The sequence below is a fragment of the Balaenoptera ricei genome, chromosome 5 (assembly GCF_028023285.1).
Source record: "Balaenoptera ricei isolate mBalRic1 chromosome 5, mBalRic1.hap2, whole genome shotgun sequence".
In the NCBI taxonomy this organism is placed as follows: Eukaryota; Metazoa; Chordata; class Mammalia; order Artiodactyla; family Balaenopteridae; genus Balaenoptera; species Balaenoptera ricei.
Genome location: NC_082643.1, coordinates 66528288 through 66551736, shown reverse-complemented (window position 1 = coordinate 66551736; position 23449 = coordinate 66528288). Strand labels below are relative to the sequence as shown.

The 23449-nt window shown below is 41.6% G+C and overlaps 1 protein-coding gene across 4 annotated transcripts in view; it reads left to right on the top strand.

Moving 5' to 3' along the window:
- Positions 1-20654, top strand: part of CRACD (capping protein inhibiting regulator of actin dynamics) — a 273491-nt gene extending 252837 nt beyond the window's left edge. For all 4 annotated transcript variants that reach the window (XM_059922942.1, XM_059922941.1, XM_059922940.1 and 1 more), the window contains 3 exons: positions 14890-15080; positions 15733-15895; positions 17907-20654. In XM_059922942.1, the coding sequence (XP_059778925.1) occupies positions 14890-15080; positions 15733-15895; positions 17907-18067 (515 nt within the window). In that variant the 3' untranslated portion in view covers positions 18068-20654. The remainder of the gene's footprint in view (positions 1-14889; positions 15081-15732; positions 15896-17906) is intronic.
- The last annotated feature ends 2795 nt before the right edge of the window (positions 20655-23449 follow it).

Here is a 23449-nt window from a genome sequence, read left to right as displayed (position 1 = left end):
ATAGCCACGGTAAGTCCCCACAAGCCTGTTAAGATCTGTGCCTTAGTTTCCTTATGGCCTTGTGGGTCTCGTGGACATAAGCCCCATTGGCTTTCAGAGCTAGATGTTTTGGGGGCCTGTCACTCAGGTGGAAGTCTTAACAGATGAGGTTCCAGATGTGGGGTCCAAACCTTTGCTCCTCAGAGAGAGACGGGGAGTTCTGAATTCCCTCCTGGTTGTGGGTCACTCTGCTGGGGATGGGGTTTATGGCGAGATTGTGTCTCAGCCTCTCCTACCCATTTCCATGTGGTTTTTTTTTCTGTTCCCTTGATGTGTTGAAGTCACTCAGCTAGTTTCTGGATTTCTTTCAGAAGGAATTGTTCAGTATGGGGCTGTAAACCCAGTGTGTCCGTGGGAGGAGGGGAGTTCAGGATCCTCCTATGTCACCCTCTTGAACCGGAACCCCCATTTTCAGTTTTGACATTAGCTTTTGTGCGGTTAGCTTTGGTGGTATCATCAGAGTTCACAGACTGACCCGCTCTATCACTCTCTTGTCTTCTCCCAGAGAAATAACGCTCTGTACTGCTTCTTTCTCTTAGAGAGAATTCTTACAGTTTTCTACCAAAAACTGTTGCTGCCCCTGTTTTCTTTCTCAGTATCCAGATTCTGGGCTAACAGTCTCTGCTAATTGAATTTTTCTTTATTTGGTAGAAAAGAAGCATGAGAGCAAGGACCATGTGGTGGTTTCTACCTATGACCATTGGGGTTTTACACGCTATGCGACTCCAGGCCTGGGCTGACCAACTTTGTTTAACTGAACACCTTATCAGGATAAAAACGTTAAGCCTGGACCTCCAATTTATGTGTCAACTGTATACATACAATACCATCATTAGCTAAAACCCGTGGAGCACCATATGTACTTAGGGTGAGGTTCACTGAAATACAGTGGATGTAAATCCACATTGCAAATCATGGTGCTGCTTTTTATTTTCTTTGGCCACCTTCTTGTCAGATCTGATTTCTGCACCAAGTATCAGGCAAAGAGCGTGACAGCTCTGCCGTGTTGTTATGCTTGCATTATTAGTAGTATATCCCAATCTGTGGTTTGTTTACTGGAATTTCTTTACACCATTTGTCCATTTCATAACAGATCATCTGGTTCAGAGAAGATATGATATGCCATAAACTCACTGAACTGCTGAAACTCACAATGCAAATAAGCAAAACAAATGAGGACAAGAATGCAAGTCCTCTCCCTGCATCGTATCACAGCACTCCCAGCATCGTATCACAGCACTCCCAGCTTCCCTCCAGAGTCTGTCTGTCTGTCTTTATTTCCAAATTTTTGAAATTGAAGTGTAGTTGATTTACAATACTGTGTTAGTTTCAGGTGTACAGCATAGTGATTCACTTTTTGTGCGTTTTTTTGTAGGTTATATTCCATTATATTCCATTATAGGTTGTTACAGGATATTGGGTATAATTCCCTTGTTGCTTATATATTTTATGTATAGAAGTTTGTATCTGTTAACCCCATACTCCTAATTTGTCCCTCCCACTTCCCTGTCCTCTTTGGTAACCATAAGTTTGTTTTCTATGTCTGTTAATCTGTTTCTGTTTTGTATACAGTCATTTGTATTATTTTTTAGATTTCGCATGTGATATCATATAGTATTTGTCTTTCTCTGACTTTTTTCACTAAGCATAATATTCTCTAGGTAAATCCATGTTGCTGCAAAAGGCGATATTTCATTCGTTTTTATGGCTGAGTATCCCACTATATATACACACACACACATATATAAATATATACACATATATATATATATCACATCTTAAGTCAATTATCTGTGGGGTTTTTTTAACCTTTATTTTTATTTTATTTATTTTATTTTTGGCTGTGTTGGGTCTTCGTTGCTGTGCGCAGGCTTTCTCTAGTTGTGGCGAGCGGGGGCTACTCTTCATTGCGGTGCACGGACTTCTCATTGCGGTGGCTTCTCTTGGTGCGGAGCACCGGGCTCTAGGTGTGCGGGCTTCAGTAGTTGTGGCACGCGGGCTCTAGAGCGCAGGCTCAGTAGTTGTGGTGCACGGGCTTAGTTGCTCTGCGGCATGTGGGATCTTCCCGGACCAGGACTCAAACCCGTGTCCCCTGCATTGGCAGGCGGATTCTTAACCACTGCGCCAGCAGCGAAGCCCAGTCAGTTATCTGTTGATGGGCATTTGGGTTGCTTCCACATCTTGACTATTGTAAATAGTGCTGCTGTGAACACTGAGGTGCATGTATCTTTTTGAATCAGAGTTTTCATTTTTTCCACCATATGTACACCCAGGAGTGGAATTGCTGGATCACATGGTAGTTCTATGTTTAGTTTTTTAAGGAACCTCCATACTGTTCTTCATTGTGATGGCACCATTTTACATTCCCACCAACAGTGTAGGAAGGTTCCCTTTTCTCCACATCTTTTCCAGTATTTATTATCTGTAGACTTTTTGATGACAGCCATTCTGACCTGTGTGAGGTGATACCTCATTGTGGTTTTGATTTGCATTTCTCTAATAATTAGCATTATTGAGCATCTTTTCATGTGCCTGTTAGCCATCTGTATATCTTCTGTGGAAAAATGTCTATTGAGGTCTTCTGCGCATTTTTTGATTGGGTTGTTTGTCTTTTTGTGTTTCTTCTATTTTTTGGGCGCACCACACGGCATGCAGGATCTTAGTTCCCTGACGAGGGATCGAACCTGCGCCCCCTGTAGTGGAAGCATGGCGTCTTAGCCACTGGACAGCCAGGGAAGTCCCTGTTTGTCTTTTTGATACTGAGTCATATGAGCTGTTTGTATATTTTGCATATTAACCCCTTATTGTTTGCATTGTTTGCAAATATTTTCTCCCATTCTGTAGGTTGAGTTTTCATTTTGTTGATGGTTTCCTTCCTTGTGCAAGAGCTTTTAAGTTTGATTGGGTTACATTTGCTTATTTCTGCTTTTTATATCTTTTGCATCAGGAGACTGATCTAAGAAAATATTACTACAATTTACGTCAAGAATGTTTCACCTGTGTTCTCTTCTAGCAGTTTTATGGTGTCATTTCTTATATTAAGATCTTTAAACCATTTTGAGTTTCCGTTTGTGTATGGTGTGAAGGAATGTTCTAGTTTCTTTACATGTAGCTGTCCACCTTCCCAACACCACTTGCTGAAGAGACTCTCTTTTCTCCATTGTATATTCTTGCTTCCTTTGTTGTAGATTAATTGACTGTAGGTGTGTGGGTTTATTTCTGGGCTCTCTATTCTGTTCCATTGATTTATGTCTCTCTTTGTGCTAATATCATGCTGTTTTCATTACTGTAGCTTTGTAGTATAGTCTGAAGTCTGGAAAGGTTATACCTCCAGCTTTCTTCTTTTTTCTCAGGATTGCTATGGCAATTCTGGGTCTTTTGTGGTTCCATATAAATTTTAGGATTATTTGTTCTAGTTCTGTGAAAAATGTCATGGGTATTTTGATAGGGATTGCATTAAATCTGTAGATTGCTTTGGGTGGTATGGCCATTTTTAACAACATTAATTCTTCCAGTTGAAGAGCATGAGATATCTTTCCATTTCTTTGAATCATCTTCAGTTTCCTTTATCAATGTTTTATACTTTTCAGCATATAGGTCTTTCATCTCCTTGGTTAAGTTTATTTCTAGGTATTTTTTTGATGTGATTTTTAAATGGGATTTTTTGGGTTTTTTACTTTTTCTGACAGTTTATTGTTAGTGTATAGAAACACAACAGATTTCTATTTATTAATCATGTATCCTGCTACCTTGCTGAATTCATTTGTTAGTTCTAATATTTTTTGTGTGGAGACTTTAGGGTTCTCTATATTGAATATCATGCCATCTGTAAATAGTGACAGTTTTACCTCTTCCCTTCCAATTTGGATACCTATTACTTCTTTTTCTGGTCTGATTGCTGTTGCTAGTACTTCCAGTGCTATGTTGAATAGAAGTGGTGAGAGTCTTGTCTTGTTCCTGAATTTAGTGGGAAGGCTTTCAGCTTTTCACTGTTGAGTATGATGTTGGTTGTGAGTTTGTCGTAAATGGCCTTTATTATGTTGAGATATGTTCCCTCTATACCCACTTTGATGAGAGTTTTTGATGTGAATGGATGTTGAATTTTGTCAAATATTTTTTCTGTGTCTGTTGAGATGATCATGTGATTTTTGTCTTTCCTTTTGTTAATGTGGTGTATCACATTGATTTTTGTGTATGTTGAATCATCCTTGTGACCCTGGAATGAATCCAACTTGATCATGGTGTGCAATCCTTTTTATGTATCGTTGGATTCGTTTGCTAATACTTCGTTGAGGATTTTTGCATCTATATTCATCAAAGATATTGGCCTGTAATTTTTTTTGTAGTGTCTTTGTCTGGTTTTGGTATTAGGGTAACAGTGGCCTCGTAGAATGAATTTGGGAGTGTTCCCTCCTCTTCAATTTTTGGGGAATAGTTTGAGAAGGATCGGTTTAAGTTCTTTATATGTTTTGTAGAATTCTCCAGTGAAGGCATCTGGTCCTTGACTTTTGTAGGGAGGTTTTTTTGTTTTTTGTTTTTAAATTACAGATTCTATTTCACTTCTAGTGTTCAGTCTGTTCAAATTGTCTGTTTCTTCTCGACTCAGTCAGCAGGCTGAGAAATTTTTCTAGAAAATTTTTTATTTCTTCTAAGTTGTCCAGTTTCTTCTAAGTTGGCATACAACTTTTCATAGTATTCTCTTATGATTTTTTGTTTCTGTGATATTGGTTATTTTTCCTCTTTCATTTCTTATTTTGTTTATTTGAGTCCTCTCTCTTTTCTTCTTGTTTAGCCTGGCTAGAGGTTTGTCAATTTTTGTCTATCTTTTCAAAAAATAAGCTCTTAGTTTTATTGATCTTTTCTATTTTTTTAAAATCTCTATTTTATTTATTTCCTCTCTAATCTTTATTATTTCCTTCCTTCCACTGACTTTGGGCTTTATTTGTTCTTTTTCTCATTCTTGTAGGTGGTAGGTTAGGTTGTTTATTTGAGGTTTTTCTTGTTTATTGAGGAAGGCCTGTATTGCTATCAACATCCATGTTAGAACGTCTTTTCTGCATCCCATAGATTTTGTAAAGTTGTGTTTTCATTTTCATTTGTCTTGAGGTATTTTCTGATTTCTTCTTTGATTTCATCATTGATTGGTTCTTTAATAGCATGCTGTTTAGTCTCCGCAGTGTTCTTTTCCCGTTTTGCTTTCTGTAATTGATTTCTAGTTACATACTGCTGTGGTCAGAAAATACACTTGATGTAATTTCTGCCCTTTTGAAATTGTTGAGGCTTGTTTTGTGACCTAGTATGTGGTCTTTCCTAGAGAACTTTCTACATGCATTTGAAAAGAATGTGTATGCTGCTTTTTTTGGATATAGTGTCCTGTAGATATCATTTAAGTCCAACTGGCCTAGCGTGTCATTTAGGACCTCTTGCCTTGTTGATTTTCTGTCTGCAAGGTCTGACAGTTGATGTCGGTGGGGTGTTAGTCTCCTACTATTATTGTATTATTGTCTATTTCTCCCCTTATGTCTGTTAGTATTTGCTTTATTTATTTAGGTGCTTCTATATTAGGTGAGTATATGTTAACGAGTGTAATATCCTCTTCTTGTATTGATCCCTTTATCATTATATAATGCCCTTCTTTGTCTTTCTTTATGGCCCTTGTTTTAAAGTTTATTTTGTCTGATATGAGTATTGCTACCCACCCACCCACCCTTCTCCCCCCTCCCCCCCACCCCCCCGCCGCTTTCTTGTTGTTTCCACTTGCATGACATATCTTTTTCCATCCCTTCACTTTATGTATGACTTTTGCCCTGAAGGGGGTCTCTTGTAGGCTGCATATTGTAGGTTCTTATTTTTTTTTTATCCAATCAGCCACTCTATGTCTTTGATCAGAGCATTTAGTCCTTTGACATTTGACATAAAGTAATTACTGATAGGCATGTACTTATTACCATTTTAATCCTTGTTTTCCAATTGTTTTTATAGTTTTTTTGTTCATTTCTTCTTCTTTTTGTTTTTCCTTTTGTGGTTTGATGATTTTCTTTTGTAGTATGCTTCAGTTCCTTTATTTTTGGTTTTCATGAATCTATGGTATGTTTTTGATATGTGCTTATGATGGAGTTCCTATATGTTGACCCATAACTGTATCTACTTGCTTTAAACTGATAGTCATTCAACTTCAAATACATTTTAAAAGATCTAGTATTATACTCCCCTCCCTCACATTTTGTGATTTTGCTGTCCTATTTTACATCTTCATGCTTATCCTTTTACTGTTTATTGTAGTTATAATTGCTTTTACAATTTTTTTGTTTCTTTGTTAGTGTAAGTACTGGATTATTTAGGTGATTTTCAATCCTTACTCTAGGTTCGCCTTTCCTATCATGATTTTCCCTTTCCTACAGATCCTTGCTTCTTTTCTATTTAGAGAAGACCCTTCAATATTTCTGTTAGAGTAAGTTTAGTATTGCTGAATTCTTTTAGTTTTTGCTTGTCTGAGAAATTCTTTATCTCTCCTCCTATTCTAAATGATAATCTTACTGGGAAGAGTATCCTAGGTTGCAAGTTTTTCCCTTACAGGACTTTGAATATATTATTACACTCCCTTCTGGCCTGCAAAGTTTCTGCAGAGAAATCAGCTCATAGCCTTATGGTGATTCCCTTGTAAATGAGTCTGTTTTTCTCTTGCTGCCTTTAGAATCCTCTCTCTAACTTTTGCCATTTTAATTATGATATGTCTTCTTGTGGTTCTGTTTGGATTCATCTTGTTTGGGACACTCTGAGCTTCTTGTACCTGGATTTCTGTTTCCTTCTTTTAACTTTGGGAAGTTTTCAGCCATAGTTTTTTCAAATACATTTTTAATCCCCTTCTCTCCTACTTCTCCTTTTAGAACCCCTATTATGCATAGGCTGGCAAGTTTTATATATACCATAGGTCTTGTATGTTGCTCTTTTTCTTTTTTGCCACACCACGCAGCATGTGGGATCTTAGTTCCCCAACCAGGGATTGAACCCAGGCCCCCCCCCACCCCGACACACGCACACATTTGTAGTGCAGAGTCTTAACCACTGGACCACCAGGGAAATCCCAGTTGCTTTCTTTTTTTTTTTTTTTTTTTCATTTGTTTTTCTGTCTGGTGTTCTGATTGGGTGGTTTCCATTATTCTGTCTTCCAGGTCACTTACTCTTCTGTGTCATTTGGTCAGCTATTCATTGCATCTAGATTACTTTTTTTTTTTTTTTTTAATCTTGGCAATTGAATTATCTGTTTTTCATTGGTTCATCTTTGTAATTTCTAGTTCCTTGTTACAGTGATCTGCATTTCTATTAATAGTCTTTCTTAATTCAGTTAGCATTTTTATTACCACCTTTTTGAACTGGGGTCTGGTAGACTAGTGAGCTCTGTTTCATTATTTGTTCTTTCAGGGAATTTCTTTTGCTCTTTTAATTGGGAGTAGTTCTTCTGCCTTTTCATTTTACTTAACTTTATCTGTCTCGGTGCATGTAGGAGAAACATTATCTGTTGTGGTCTTGAAGGAGTGTTTTTACGTGGGAGCATCCCTGTGTAGATTATGTGTGTCCAGTGTCTTTGGTATGAGGCCTGGTTTGATATGGATGCCAGCCATGCCTTTCCTCAGGGTGTGCTGGCCGTTATCACCTTGAGAAAGGGTGTGGTTGGTGTTGGGGGATCTAAAGCCTATGCAGGGTGTGAGATGGGACTTCCTCTCTGCTCTGTGGCTCTTGCCACCCCGATAGCAGTGAGGTGTGCTCCCCAGTTGTTGGAGTAGCCTTGTGGGTTGGGCTCGATCAGGCTCTGTTCCCCTTTAGTGTATGCCCTGCCCTAAAGGAGGGGATTGCTGAAGCGAGTGAGGCCCACGCATCCAGAGGACCTGTGCACCTCCTTTGTAGGCGTCCACGGCTCTGCTCAGATGCAGCCCAGGGTTATGTCCCTTCCCCTGTTGTGTTCATCCTCCATCTGGTGCAAGGCTGTGGTGTGGAGTAGGCTGGGGCTGGGGATCCGGGTGTTGTGGCTGCAGGAATTGAGATGGCCATGCTGCCACCAGAAATCCGGGCTGCCTCTGTGGCAGTTTTCTCCCAGGACCTGTCTGCCCCAGATCCAGAGCCAAGCTGCAGTGTGGAGCGGGTGGGGCACTCTTGCTAGGCTGGGAGACAAACTGTGGCATGCTTCTGCGGGGCCGCCTGAGCGCACACTGACAGTGACCACCACCCCACCCAGATCACACCCAGGGCCCCCAGTCTGTCTGTGTAGCTAGACTGAGTCTTTCCCCAGGGGGCCAGTTGGCCCAGGTTTCACGCCACGCGGCGGTGTGGAGTGAGTGGGGCTGGGGTGTTCACCCAGCTCAGACTGGGGAGTGCGGCAAGGTGGCAGCCACCAGTGCAGAGTTCTCTCCACCATGATTGTTGACCAGCCAGTGCATGCACACTCCTCACGAGTAGAGTCTAGGCTTCTCCAGCCCTTCTGTCTGTCCCAGAGGTTCTCCCGGCAGCCAAGGGGACTTGTCTCCTCCATGTACAACACTAGGATTGGGATGCCCAGTCTGTGGCTCAACCTGCTGGCTCCCCAGGGCAAGGGTCCGCCCATACAGACCTTCTCTTCCTTTCAGATCCCCCTCAGGGGCAGGGGTCCCAACCCTATGCCTTTTTTTCCATCCTACCCAGTCACGTGGAACTCTTTCTTGCAGCTTTGGTTGTATAGGAGTTCTTCTGCCAGTTTCCAGCTAGTGTTCCATGAACAGTGTTCTGCATGTAGATGTATTTTTAATGTGTTTGTGGCAGGAGGTGAGAGCTCTACATCTTCCTACTCTGCCATCTCGATCCCTCCCCGCCTCCAGAGTCCTTAAACATACCATTTGTTATACACGGCCTTCTGATACATGGGCTGAGTGAGGTGTTTGCATCTGGGTATTCAGAATTAGAAAAGCTCGATTCTATTATTTCTAGATTTTAAAATAGGTAAATAGAAATTTTAATCTTTTCTTTCTTCACTCTCAGTGAATTGCCTTGCACATCCTTTAAGGCAGACACACACATTTTTTGGGGGACACCAATTTAGAAAGAGGTCTCCATTCCCTAGGTGGAGCTCAGCAAGGACCAATACATGGGACAAGGCACTGGGAAGGCACTGACTGAACCCACTCCAGTGGGAATGGAAATAGCAATAATAATCCCCCAGTGTCTTTCCTCCAATGCTTTGATTATAGATATCACCAGATATCATCTCATTCTGAGATTCTCACCTCCTTCCAATGGGTAGAACAGATACTAAGTAGTCCTTTCTCCAAGAAGTGACCTACAGGAGCAGTGATTAGATGCCAGGAGGCACTTGCTCGTCTCCCCAGAACCTAGAGGGGGGAACTTCAGTGGGCTGGCTGTGGTTCTCCTCATCCAGTGAGTTTAGAACGAAAGAGAATAGGTTTAATTAAGCATTGTCACAAAATAAAATTTTAATTAGACACTTTGAACTCCCCCATTAAAAAGATTATGCGATTAACAAAGAACTTCTCTGTCTTTTAAAACCTGGACTTAAGTTAGGGATTTTACTCTTTCGGAAAATTTCAACAACAGTCATCCTTTGTGCTTAATCACTTACAAAGTGCTTTTGTTTACAGCATCTCATTTAATCTCACAGCACATGTGGATTGTCCTGGCTCCATTTTACAGATGAGGACATCAACATCCAAAAAGTTAGGTGCCTTGCCTGCTCCTCGCAGTCGTAAAACCTGGATGAGGGGTTCTTTCCCAGGTTAAATGATCTTCCCATTTGTTATCCTAGGACTTCTTGCCGTAATTCTCACCTGGTATTTGTGAAATGCTGTAATTAAGCCTTTAGAAACACTTTTTACATAAATGTTCTTAATGTTACTTCTTGGACTGAATGACCATAGTCATATATTTGTTCCAAAAAATTGTTCAAAAATTCCACAGAATTTAGCAAAACCTTGTTTTATTTATTGTATTTTTTGGGGCTGTTTTTAAAAATCTGATCTGTGATTCTCATTTTTCCCCCATCTCTTGGATAATATCTTGGGCATAATTCTTTCAGTCACTTTTACAAGTTTTTTTTATTGTGGTAAAAGATACATAATGTAAAATTTACTATCTTAACCATTTCTCAGTGTATAGTTCAGTAATGCTACATTCACATTGTTGTACAACCAATTTCCAGAACTTTTTCTTGCAAAACTGAAACTCTATATCCGTTAATCAATTCCCGTTTTCATCTCCCCTAGCCCCTGGCAGCCACTGTTTCACTTTCTGTCTCTATGAATCTGACTACTCTAGATACCTTATATATGTGGAATCATGCAGTATTTGTCCTTTTGTGACTGGCTTCTTCCACTTAATATAATGTTTTTAAGGTTTGTCCATATTGTAGCATGTGTCAGAATTTCCTTTTTTTTTTTAATTAATTTTTATTGGCATATGGTTGCTTTAGAATGTTGTGTTAGTTTCTGCTGTACAGCAAAGTGAATCAGCTATACATATACCTGTATCCCCTCTCTTTTGGGTTTCCTTCCCAGTTAGGGCACCACAGAGCATTGAGTAGAGTTCCTTGTGCTATACAATAGGTTCTCATTAGTTATCTATTAGAATTTCCTTCCTTTTTAAGGCTGAATAATATCCCATTGTATGTATACACCACATTTTGTTTATTCATTCATCTGTTGATGGACATTTGGGTTGCTTCCACCTATTGGTTATCGTGAATAGTGCTGCTATGAACATGGGTGTGCAAATATCTTTTCTAGATCCTGTTTTCAATTCTTTTGGATAAATACCCAGAAGTGGAATTGCTGGATCATATGGTAATTCTATTTTTAATTTTTTGAGGAACCACCCTACTGTTTCCATAGTGCCTGCACCATTTTATATCCCACCTGCATCACTCAAGTGTTCTAATTTCTCCACATTCTGGTCAACGCTTGTTATTTTCTGGGAGATACACACACACACACACACACACACACACATGTGCCATTCTCACAGATGTGAGGTGATACCTCATTGTGGTTTTGATTGTATTTCCCTGATGATTAATGATGTTGAGCACCTTTTCATATGCTGTTGGTCATTTGTATGTCTTTTTAGGAGAAATATCCATTTAAGTCCTTTGCCCATTTTTTAATTGGGTTTTTTAGTTGTTGTTGAGTTGGAGTTCTTTCTATCTTTTCACCTACTTTTTGATAGTAAAAAGTCCTCTAGGCACCTTTAGTAACAACTATCTCATGTTAGTAATTAATATGCTGCCTCCAGTGTCATAATCAAACTCCAAACAGTATTTCAAACTAAGTGTCTCCCTCCTAATTTGGCCTGCTTTGGGCTGAAACGCCTAAAGTGGGGATGCAGGCGTGGTCGACTTCTGCCCTTCCTCCTGGCCCACAAACAGGCTCCATAGCTGGAGCGAAGGAAGGGAGAGAGGTGAGGCAGCAACGTTCACTGCTCTTGGGGGATGTTCAGTGCTGATTCTTCTGTGTGTTCCTCAGACCTCTCATGTGCCACCTGGGCTCTTTCTCCTCCTGCAATTCCCTTACTTCAGTGGTGCCTCCTCCAGGCAGCCCTGGGTCCCTGCTTCCCCTCCAGACTGCCCCTCTCTCCCCCATCCACATGGCTAGCACCTGAACCTCAAGCATCACTCAATAACAGATGTCTTCCCAGCACAAACGCCTCTTCTCCAGGCCCCTGGCAGCCACTGTCCTTGCCTTTGGACTTTTCCTGGTGTGAATAGAACCTCAAGTCTGTGCCCCACAGACTCCAGGAGTTTGTCTGAGTGGTCTCATTAGAGATCCTCTCACTTGGCTTAGCCCCCTTTCCTCTGCTGGGGAGAGGACGTGGGAACACACCATGCTCCAACAATGTTTTTCAAAGAAATTCTCTACTCTGGCTGCTTCTGCCTCAGCTCTGATTTTCCTAGGACCTTGAGGTGGCTGTTTTGGTCACCTCGTTGGCTAGTCCTGAGTAGGTGATCAAGCACATCACTTCACAACACGGGAGTAAGTGCCATTTATTATTTGTTACGACCTTTTGGGGCATCCCTGGCTGAAACTCAGGCATGAGTCCCATTTTAACATCCTGTTTTCTGTTTATTGATCCCCAACTACAATCCAGACCTGTTAGGCCCTTAATACATATTATGTTACAGCCTTTCAAAGAGTCTGGTCCATAACTCCAGGATGTACTATTCAAACTACAGATCTAAGAAGATAAAAATCTGGCTAGAGATTTATCTTTTCAAATTATTTTAGTCAACTGTAAGTTTAGGCAATTATACTTTAAAGGTATTTCGACCCTTGTGATAAACCCAGTCAAAGTTGTTGGCAGGAAACGGGCCTGTTGCTTGAATGACCTTCCCAAGCAAGTTCAGGTGAGACTCTCTTTTACATAACTGCTTTAAATGGAAATCACTTAGATCTGGGGAATTTGGTTTTTAGCCATTTTACACACAGGTGTTACACAGCCCTTGAGTAAAAAGGTGAAACTCATTTTGTTCCAGTGTACGTAAAGCTTCTCAGTTAAGCAGAATGCTCGAAGTGGTAAATATTTTTTGATCTTCTGGTTAACTAATCAAAAACTCCTTTCAGTTTCAGTTTTAGTTTTTTAAAAAAATACTTCTGAAATGTGTCGGTTTTCTTTCCTATGTTAGATCATAACTGAATCCTTATTTGGTTAGGAATATTACAATTCACAAGGCCCATTATAGGAATTCTTTGTACAGCATTATAGATCTAAGAGTTGTAGAAAATTAAGGATCTGCCTGAATTTTTGTGCTTGAATTCCCAATTCGAACTTATTTTGGTTCTTTCTCCTCAATATGACGTTCACTTAACTGAAAGCCCTGTTTGGTAAGGTCTGTATCAAAGTGTAGACTTCTGTTTGGTTTCAAAGAACAGGACTAGAATGGGCCCTTTCCCTTGGAGATAGTAAAGGATTCAATGCCAATGCCAGAATGGTTACCTCTAATAGCGCATAATTTTTACTTGGGGAGTAGAAGGCGGGTGGGGATCATTGTCTCACAGTCATAAATAACAAGAACACTCACTTTTGTAGAGCGGTTACTACATGCCAAGCACTATTCTAAATGTTTTCATACCGAGGACCCCTTTTAATCTTCACATCAGCCTGGTGAGGCATGTGCCATTCTCATCTCCATTTTATGGATTAGAAAATGAAAGCTTGGAGAGGTTAAGTAGCTTTTCTAAGGTCACATAAGGTCAAACCCAGGTCTGCTCAATTCCAGAGCCCAGTTACTACTCAGTGTTTGACCCCATCTACCTGGGAAGTTTGTTGCCCCCAGTTGCATAGGCAAGACAGTCCACCACAATAAAAGCACAGACTGGAAGTCAGAAGTCCTAGGCTCAGGCTTCAGCCCGTGCACTAACTGCTGGGTGACCGTGGTCACTGCAGTTGATGGTTATGGCCCCAAGTGCTCACATCTATCAAATGAGGGCACTGGGGACTTCCCTGGCGGTCCAGTGGTTAAGACTCCGCGCTTCCACTGCGGGGGGCACGGGTTCCATCCCTGGTTGTGGAAGTTCCACACGCCAACCAGTGCGGCCAGTAAATAAATAAATTTTAAAAAATTAAAACAACAAAAATGAGGGCATTGGACCAAAACTGCAGCTTCCCACTGTGTTCCTCAGAGTCCTGGTGCCCTCAGCAGCCCCACTAGGCTGAGCAGTGTCCCCTTTTCCTCTTTCATACGTTGGGATTCCACTTGTTTGGATGGGGGGTGGGGTGGGGACATGGAGAAGTTTCCATTGAAAAAATAAATTTTAAAAAGCAATAAATAAAAAGAGGACAATGAATCAAATAACTACCTGGGTCCTCTGTAGGCCTGAGGTTTTTTGACACTTGAGACTATTTTTTCTTCCATTTTGAGGGGAGACACATGCTCCTGTTTTTTTCCCACTGATCGAAGGAAGATATTACTTTCCCACCCAGCGGAGTCGCTCAGGTATTGGCACGGTGTTTGTGTTAGAAAGGGATAGTTGACTATTTCTTGGGCTGATGACTGTCACAAGTTTTAGGGGATGAGGGACTGAGGCAAGTGAGTAGTTAGTTTCAATGCACATCTGATTTTTTACTGACTCTGTTGGGGAGATGTGGGGGGTGGATGCCCACACCTCCAAACGATTCTCTGACACCAGCTGGTGTCAGTTCAACTCACTTCTCTCAGTCCTGACTTTCTACCTGGACATAGCATCAGATTGCACAGGTTATGGGCTCAGTCCTACCAGACTGCCCCCATCTAATTAGATGCCAATTGCAAATCTACGTTGCTCAATTAATTTGCTACAGGGCCTCAGGGAACCATTTTACTTACTAGTTTATATATATATATATATATATATGTTTATATATAAAGAATAGAACTCAGCAACAGCCAGATGGAAGAGATGAATGGGGAAAGGGGCATAGAGCTTCCATGCTTTTGGAGCTAGTCACTCTCCCAGTACCTCCATGTGTTCCCAACTCAGAAGCTCTCCTTACCAGTTCTTTTGGCTTTTTATGGAGGCTTCATCACATAGTCGTGATCAATTAAATCACTGGCCATGGGTGATTGAACTCAGCCTCCAACCCTTTGCCCCTCCCCGAGAGCTTGGGGGTGGGACTAAAAGTTCTAACCCTCTAATCACATGATTGGTTCTACTGGCAACCAACCTCCATCTTCAGGTGCTTTCCAAAAGTTACCTCATTAGCAGAACAAAAGACACCTTTATGCTCTCATCACTTAGGGAACTGCAAGGGTTTTAGTTCTGTGCCAGAAACAGGGACAAAGACCAAATATGTATTTCTTACTTGTACATCACAATATCACAGTCTTTTTTCCCACAGAAAAGCCGACGCTTCAGAGCAGACACTCTTTAGACGGCTCCAAACTTGCGGAGAAAGTTGAAACCGCGCAGCCACTGTGGATAACGTTGGCACTGCAAAAGCAGAAGGGGTTTCGGGAGCAGCAAGCGACTCGAGAGGAGAGGAAGCAAGCCAGGGAGGCCAAACAGGCAGAAAAGCTCTCCAAAGAAAACGTAAGTAGCTTAGTCTTCAGCTTTAACTTTGTTTTCCTGAGCTTGGCTCTCTTTTTGGCTGCGCTGCGCAGCTTGCGGGATCTTAGTTCCCCAACCACGGACTGAACCTGGGCCCTGGCAGTGAAAGGGCCGAGTCCTAACCACTGGACCGCCAGGGAATTCCTGAGCTTGGCTCTTTTAGTTCACAGGATTTAAGACAACAACAATAACAAAACAAGGCTAGCTGAGAGTGGTGGAGAATACTTAGACAGTAGAGCAATAAATAAGCTGACCACTGTTAAGACAAGGAGGCGTTTCAGGTTAGAAATTTGGTTTCCTTATGCTCTCAGGTTAGCCTGATTTGGCAGAATCCGTTCACACAAGTTATATGAGAAATACAAAAAGCATTTTATTTGAGCAGTGAGCAGAGGAAATTAGGAATCTTGCTCTGTGGCCCTGACGGTATAGTTAATTTGAAGGGCTCTTCTGGGAAAGTATGTGGCGTCCCCCCTTTGGGACATTTGCACTGAGCGGCTCCGTGGTTGAGCACACACTGCTTCCCCGTGCAGTCCGGCCCCTCCTCTGGGAGCAGAGAACGGGGGCTGGCCAATGGAAGCCTCCAAGGCCTTGCCTTGCATGGTCAGTCTTCCCCTGACTTCCTCTGTCCACCCAGGTCAGTGTCAGCCCGCAGCCTGGAAGCAGCAGTGTCAGCAGAGCTGGTTCCCTGCACAAGTCCACCGCTCAGCCGGAAGAGAAGAAGCCAGAGACAGCAGCGTCCAGGCTCGAGCGCCGAGAACAGCTGAAAAAGGCCAACACTCTTCCTACATCTGTGACAGGTAGAGAACAGGTCCATTTCTATTTAACCGTACTTAAAGGTTTTTCTTCTTAGGGTGTGTTTTATTTCCTCTAGCGTCATAACTAGCACGGCATTTTAGGCCTTTCAGAGCACAAGCTGTCTCATGACCCCACTCATCAACTCTGAGACTGATAAAGCTCCTCTGATAAAGATCATCAGAAACTCACCCACTATCAGTGGTGTGATGATAAACGTTTAACAATCAGTTCTTCAGGGAGTGGAGAGACCTCTGATTTGTAGTATTTGCTGTGGTGTAAATACTCCCAACCATGGCTAATTTCAAGCTACTAATGTGATATCAAGTGACTCGTTAAATTCCTGAACCTTTAACAAGGTGATATGAGCCCTCTCCAACTCCACTGCCTGTAGTCCAACAAAATTAGGTTTATTAACTTCCTGCAGCAAGGAAGACTGCACACCATAAGAACCTTCTAAACAAAACAAGAGATAAGATTATATTAGGATTCAGGGGAAAGGGTGAATTTTAGGTAAAATTTAAATGAAGCAGTGACTCAAAGCAAAGTAGTTGATATCAAGCCTGAGCTGAAAAGTGGACTCAGGAGCCTGTTTCCTTTGACACCACAAACTTAAGGTAAATGTGAGGAAGCTGTATTGGAAAACCCCTACCTGGAGCTCTGTCTGCTCCAGTTGGAAATGGAGATTGTCTCTCTGAATCATGGTCATCCAAGTGGCTCAGATGCTCCAGGCAAAAGTGGGGTGGTCCCTTCTCACTGATGTGATTTCAGACAGCAAATTTCTGACCCAGGTGTGACTTTACAGAGCAAGGTTGTTGTGCTCTAAGTCCTTGATGTTAATTAACAGCAGCAGTGTTTATATGTTCATGACACATAGGAGACGCATGCACATTAAAAAAAAAAACCAACTCTTTATTCTGTTAAAAGATAAAATGATCCAATAATGTTTATAACTATTTCCTTGTTACACATCACTTGGCGGATGGAGAGTCTGAAAGAGCTTCCTCTCAGGGGTTATTAGGGCATCTGTTTTCCCCACTAGGCAGCCCTGTTCCTCGGAGGACACCCAACTTCTGGACCCAAGATTTTTTTATGCCTTGGATACCTGCTAGCTGAGGTCTGGAAACGTAAAGAGGTCTCACTATTAAAGCTATATTTACTATTTGGTGAGGAGAAAAAACCTTTATATTTGAAAACAACTTTGGAGCATTTTCTCAAGAACCTCCAAGGGCATTATTTCGTTTGATCTTATACCCAGGAATTAAGGATTCTAAACATCATATTGGTGTGTGTCAAGAGAGAATTCTTGCAGAATAGTGAAAGCTCCGAAGTCAGAGATCAACCTTTGTCTGCCTGATTTCTTAGAAGCACCAAAGGGTTAATGCAATTCAGAGCTGGCTCCACCTTAATAAAGCAAGCCTTCTTCTGAAGTTTTTGTCTTTTCAGTATTTTGTAGGCCATTGCCTACAATAAGAAAGACCCAAAGATAAGATGGGAACGCTCACCACACAAAGCCTCTAAGGTCTGATAAATAGTGATGGGATGCAAAGGAATTGTGTTAGACGAGTCTGAGTGATAGGAGCTGGCAGGATCCATGGGCCTCAGAGGGAGGAGGGACCCAGGGCATGCCTGGTAGAGAAGGTAGCTTTTAACCTCAGCAGCTAACAGGTTCAAACTTCAAACTACTTGGTTTAAGCTTTTTCTTCATGAAATTGACTGGTTGTATGCCTAGAATCACAGAATTTACCTCTTATTATTATCACACAGGCATAGCTTCTGTGCACAGAGAAAATTAGGTTTCTAGACATTCTCTGAAATTAGAATCGACTGCACTGTGATCACCGTAATTCTGTATGGAACAGTTATGATCACGTACGTAGCTTTCTTTAACTAACTCTTCTCACCAGAGATACCCAGTGTTTCACTGGGTTTTCCTTTCTGAATCTCATACTTCTGCTAAATCAAAATGTGGCTCTGACTTATTCCTTTCTCCTTTTCCTTCAAAATGCAATCTAGTGGAGATCTCTGATTCGGCTCCCCCAGCACCACTGGTGAAAGAAGTCACAAAGAGATTCTCTACCCCAGACGCTGCCCCCGTGTCAACAGAACCAGCCTGGCTGGCTTTGGCCAAAAGGAAAGCCAAGGCCTGGAGCGACTGTCCACAGATTATTAAGTAAAGAGTGACTCTTATCCATTCCTATTGCCAGTTATTGGCTCTTCTCTTGCCCTTTTTATTTATTTATTTTTTATATGAGGTAAAGAAAGAAACGAAGCTAGGGAAAAGCAGCATGTTTTATAGGCTCTAAAATAATGTTTAGAAACTGAACTGGTGGTGTTCCTTGTAAAGAGTGTATTTGCACAACCCTAGGTCCTGGTGCCTTGAGCTCCTCCTAGTTCTAAAGAGAAAATTCCGTCCTAGGGACCACATGAAGCAAAATCTCCAGACTGAGAACTTCTCACGAGAGCCTGCCACACCCATTCCATGGCCCTTCCACACACATACACACCCACACACCATTCAGAACATGTACTTTTGCCAATCTTTGTAATAGTTTTCTTGATTCTGTAGTCCTGCTTCTTTTTTCCAAACCATTTACCATGTGCTTGGGGATTTCTACCCTTTTCTATAGTGATAGTGAAAGGATCTTATATAAACAAGAGTGCCCATTCGCCTGAATGCAGTGAGTAACTGGGAATTGCAAGTAAAAGTCTGGCTCCCAACTCTTTGCCCATGTCTGCTTCTCATGATTTTGCCCCAACAGGAAACTGTAACAAACACAGACAGCGAGTCCATTGACTCTTCTACTGCACTGTTGAGCTACAGGCCCCGTTATACCACAACTCTCCTCAAGGACATGTTAACCATTTGGCCCAGCTGGCTCCTAGGGAATATTTTTATTTAAAATGATTTAAAAAGAAAAAAGAAGCTACAAATTCTCTGTCTCTGAGAATCCCCATCTAGTGCAGTTGTTCTTAAGAAGTTCAGGCTCCATCCCAGACCTACTCAATCATCAGAGATCCTGTGAGGATGGGGCCAGATGTGTATATTCTGGTAAAAACTCTTCAGATGACTTCCGGTATATCACAGAGGTTGAGAAGCGTGGGACACACTGCTTCTAGTGTAATTTAGTTTTTAAAACTCTGAAGGGGAGGCTCATTTCACCCAAAGCAGCAAAGGTGAGACGACAGGAAAAATAATAAAACCACCCCCCAAACCAGCCATTTATTACAGGGCATAAAAGAGTCTATTGACATTACATGTCTCTGAAAATCTTTTAAATCTTTAGGGAAAGTTAACAGTAAGACAAGATTTGAAGCCTTTGTACTAAGGACTTCCCGTGGGAAGTTTCTTTCTTTACCATAATCAAGTAATTCATATTTAGAGTCAAATGTTCAATAGCATTTATAATGTCGAGCATTCACCTTGCTACCTTTAAAAACATCTCAGAGTTTTAAGTGGCCTTGTTGTTATACATGTGATTAAAAAAAAGGACTTGGCAATTTAAAAGCCACATATATTCACTTTTATTTCCCTAAATTTGCTTTACATGACACACAGACAGACATACAGCAAACCCACATATTGCTGGTACTAACCTACATTTCGTGGTGTTGGCATATTACCTTTTTCTTCAATCCTGACTTCAAAATCTAAGTACAAATCCTTTGCCTAGTGCAGCAGGGGAAGGAATTACATCCTTTTTTCCTCTCCTACAAAAACACATTAGTACTTTATTAGTGTCATTTTCCTCTATGCTTACTCAACAGACAGTGTGCTGTTACACTATTATGTACCTTAAAGAAAGGATGACAGCAAAGTTGTTTACCATATACAAGGCATTTTCTTTCTGGAAATGATGGCTCAGCCTCATGGTAGCAGCTGGCATGTGTGGTGAAGTGGATAGTTGTACTTTTGCAAGTTGGAGTTAATATTATATATAGTGGACCTTCAGACTGTTAAGAATCAATGGAACGTTAATTTTTTTTATGGCTATGAGAAGCAATTAATATTCCACTGCATGTTTTCCACAGTAATGTTCATTTCTAAATCAAATATGTAGACATTTGTTAGTTTCAATGATTTCCTCACTAATATAACACTTCTTAATAGGAATCTTTCCACCTAGAGCCCTGGAATTATACTGCTACATTAATTCTTCTGCATTGTCTTTTTCTGTCATCCTATCAGCTTTGAATAATATCACAGTAATTGCAGAGAACAGGTGAATAAATCAGATCATTAACAAAGAATGGTAGACAAGTCAACTCTGTACTGGCTTACCTACCACTGATCCCATACAAAGGAGGAGAAATACCTCAGTTAAAAAATTTCCATCAAAATCTTTTTAAGAGTATACTGAGGAAAGTATACTGGACGTAAGTCATAGCACTTACTTTCAACAACTTCTAAAGGCTACATGTTTAATATTTCATGTAAAAATTACTCCTACTTTGCACTAAATACCAATGAAGTGTTATTTTGCTTTAGTTGTGTTGCAGTCTTTTCTGACCAACAAACTATGGGGGAAATTCTATAAAGCATATAAAAACTTCAAAACTTAAAAGAAATGAATGATTGCTAGTTAAATACACAAGCTTTTTTTTTTTTTTTTAATTTAAACAAACATACACTTCTCCTGGCAAGGTTATAGATGATTAACCTCTGTTCATAAGACATATTACAAAACTAGAGGTTTTTTCTTTACTTTTTTAATTTTTCAAGTGCAATTGTTTCTTATATATTAATTACTATTAAATTATCATTTTAGCCAGTTATTAGCAAATTGTAGTATGTATTCATTGTCTCTTCTTGTGATGTTTAGTTTTAATTGCTTATTTTAAAGCAGAAACATTAGTTACAAGTGTCTTGCAATATTTTTATCAACAATAAAATGAAGTAGAGACTTAACAATAAAAATACCTTAGTGTGATTTTATTATTATTTTGAGATTTTGGTTGTATAAAGTTTTAATGTAAAATGTCCATTATTGAAGGAAAAAGATCTTTCAATAAAAAATACCCACAAGATCTTTGGCACTGATGGAATTTCAAGCTGAAGTTTTTACTGATTTCAATGACCATCTATAGAAAGCTTGTATTTATACAGCTTTTGTTGAGAAAGAAAAATTTCAAGGCATTTTATATGGTACCTTATTATACTTTTAACTAGATGTTTTCGGAGAAAAATAATGATTAGGGACAAATAAAATGTTTATCTCAATCCTAAATTGGAACTGAATGGTCTGGCATCTCAGACAAAATGATCCTACAACCTCTTTACTCAAAGCGTGGGCCATGGAACAACAGCATGGGCACAAGCCAAGAGCATGTGAGAAACGCAGCTTAGGGCCGCAGACCAGACCTACTGACTCACAAGGCCAGACAAGGGCAAAGTGAGTGACGTGAGCAAGGCACTTGCCTTAGGTGTCAAAAAACCAAGTAATTAAGAGGAATGCTATTTTAATGCAATATTTTAAAAATCAAGGTTAATGCAAATTCCATGATGAACAAATACCAAAATTTTAAATAAAGACAGGGTCAGTATTACTGATTTTTCCTTTTGCCTCAGTCTCCCGTGTGGCTAAGCCAAGCCCCCCTCCTTCCAGCCCTCTCAATTGGAATGTGCATTTAGCAAGAGCTCCAGGTGGTTAATACATTAAAGACGAATCTGCACGGGTCTAAAACCTGGCAGAAGATATGTTCTTTTGGGCCAGCCATGGCCTCAATCCCCTTTCTGTGTTTGCGGAAATCTCTACCTTGTGGGTCTTGGTAGAGGGCAGCACTCACCTTCTACCACAGCTGAAATGCCTGTTAGGTGCCTTCCTATACTCTCTCGTGGGCATAACAACATGTTTCACTTCAAATTGGAAGGGACTGTGGTTTGGGAGCAACTGACCAAAAGATGGGACTGTGAGGAAGTCTGGCAGTGGTAGGAAACAGTGTCCAGCATTAGTGGGGTCAGCCATAAGGTAAGCATTTAGAGCCTCAAGGACAGCAGCTGTCTTCTGGCCGAAATGTATTTCAGGCATTCATTGTTTCTGGCTGTATATAGCTCTAGCCCTCTCTGTAATTCTGCAAGAGACTCAATATTCTTTTAAAAATTCATTCTGGAGGCCAAGACAGTGGAATAGAAAGACCCTGAGCTCACCTTCTTTCATGGGCACACCAAAATCACAACTATTTGCAGAATAACCTTTGATGAAAAATACCAGAACCTTCCAGAAAAGATCTTCTACAACTAAAGACATAAAGAAGGAAACACAACAAGATGGGTAGAAGGGTAGGATCTGCGATATAGTCAAGTCCCATACCCCTGGAAGGAAGACCCAAATATAGGAGAATAACTACATTGCAGAGGTTCTCCCAAAGCACTATGAGGTCTGAGCCCCACATCGGGCTCCCCAGCCCAGGGGCCCTGCACCAGGAAGACAAGCCTCCAGAGCATTTTGCTTTGAAGGCCAGTCAGGTTTACTTTCAGGAGTCCCAGAGGGCTGGGGGAAAGAGAGACTTCATTCTTAAAGGGCACACACAAAATCTCACATGCTCCAGGACCTGGGGCAAAAGCAGTCATTTGATAGAAGCCTGGATTAGACCTACCTGCTGATCTTGGAGAGTCTTCTAAAGAGGCAGGAAGCAGCTGCAGCTCACCCTGAGGACGTAGACAATGGCGGCAGCCATTCTTGGGAGTTCCTTCTACCACGTGGACATTGGTGTTGGCAAGGGCCATTGTCGAATCCTCCCTTTGGTTTTTAGCCCCAAGACCCAGCCCTGCCCTGGCCGTGCTGTCCAGGCAGCCAGTTCTAGCCTCTGGACCAGCCTCAGCCACCAGAGGGCAGACACCAGATGCAAGAAAATCACGGGCTTCCCTGGTGGCGCAGTAGTTGGGAGTCTGCCTGCCAAGGCAGGGGACACAGGTTCGAGCCCTGGTCTGGGAGGATCCCACATGCCGCGGAGCAACTGGGCCCGTGAGCCGCACCTGCTGAGCCTGCGCGTCTGGAGCCTGTGCTCCGCAACGGGAGAGGCCCGCGCACCGCGATGAAGAGTGGCCCCCGCTCGCCACAACTGGAGATAGCCCTCGCACAGAAACGAAGCCCCAACACAGCCAAAAATAAATATAAATAAATAAATTAATAAATAAAAAATTTAAAAAAGCTTTAGTCTCCAAAAAAAAAAAAAGAAAACCACATTCCCACAGGCTGCAGATGCATCCAGCCCTTCAGTAGGCCAGACCATGTCCTGGGACTATCTGGGCCTGGGGCCTGGCCCTGGCCACTAGCAGGCCAACATAAGCTCTGGGACATCCCAAACCCCATACCCAACTGTGTCAGGAACAGCCCCTCCTCCTTCCCCCCAGCGATCTGACAACAGCTCTGGGACCACTGGCCTTGCATCCAGACTCCAGGACCTGGCTCTGCCTGCCAGTAGACCAGCACTAACCCCAGGACTTGGCTTCACCCACCATAGGATGGGCAACAGCCCTGGTGTCTTCTAGACCCTGACTCCACCCACCAATGAGCCAGCACTAGCCCTGGGGCCCCTGGGGTTCTGCAGTCAGCCAC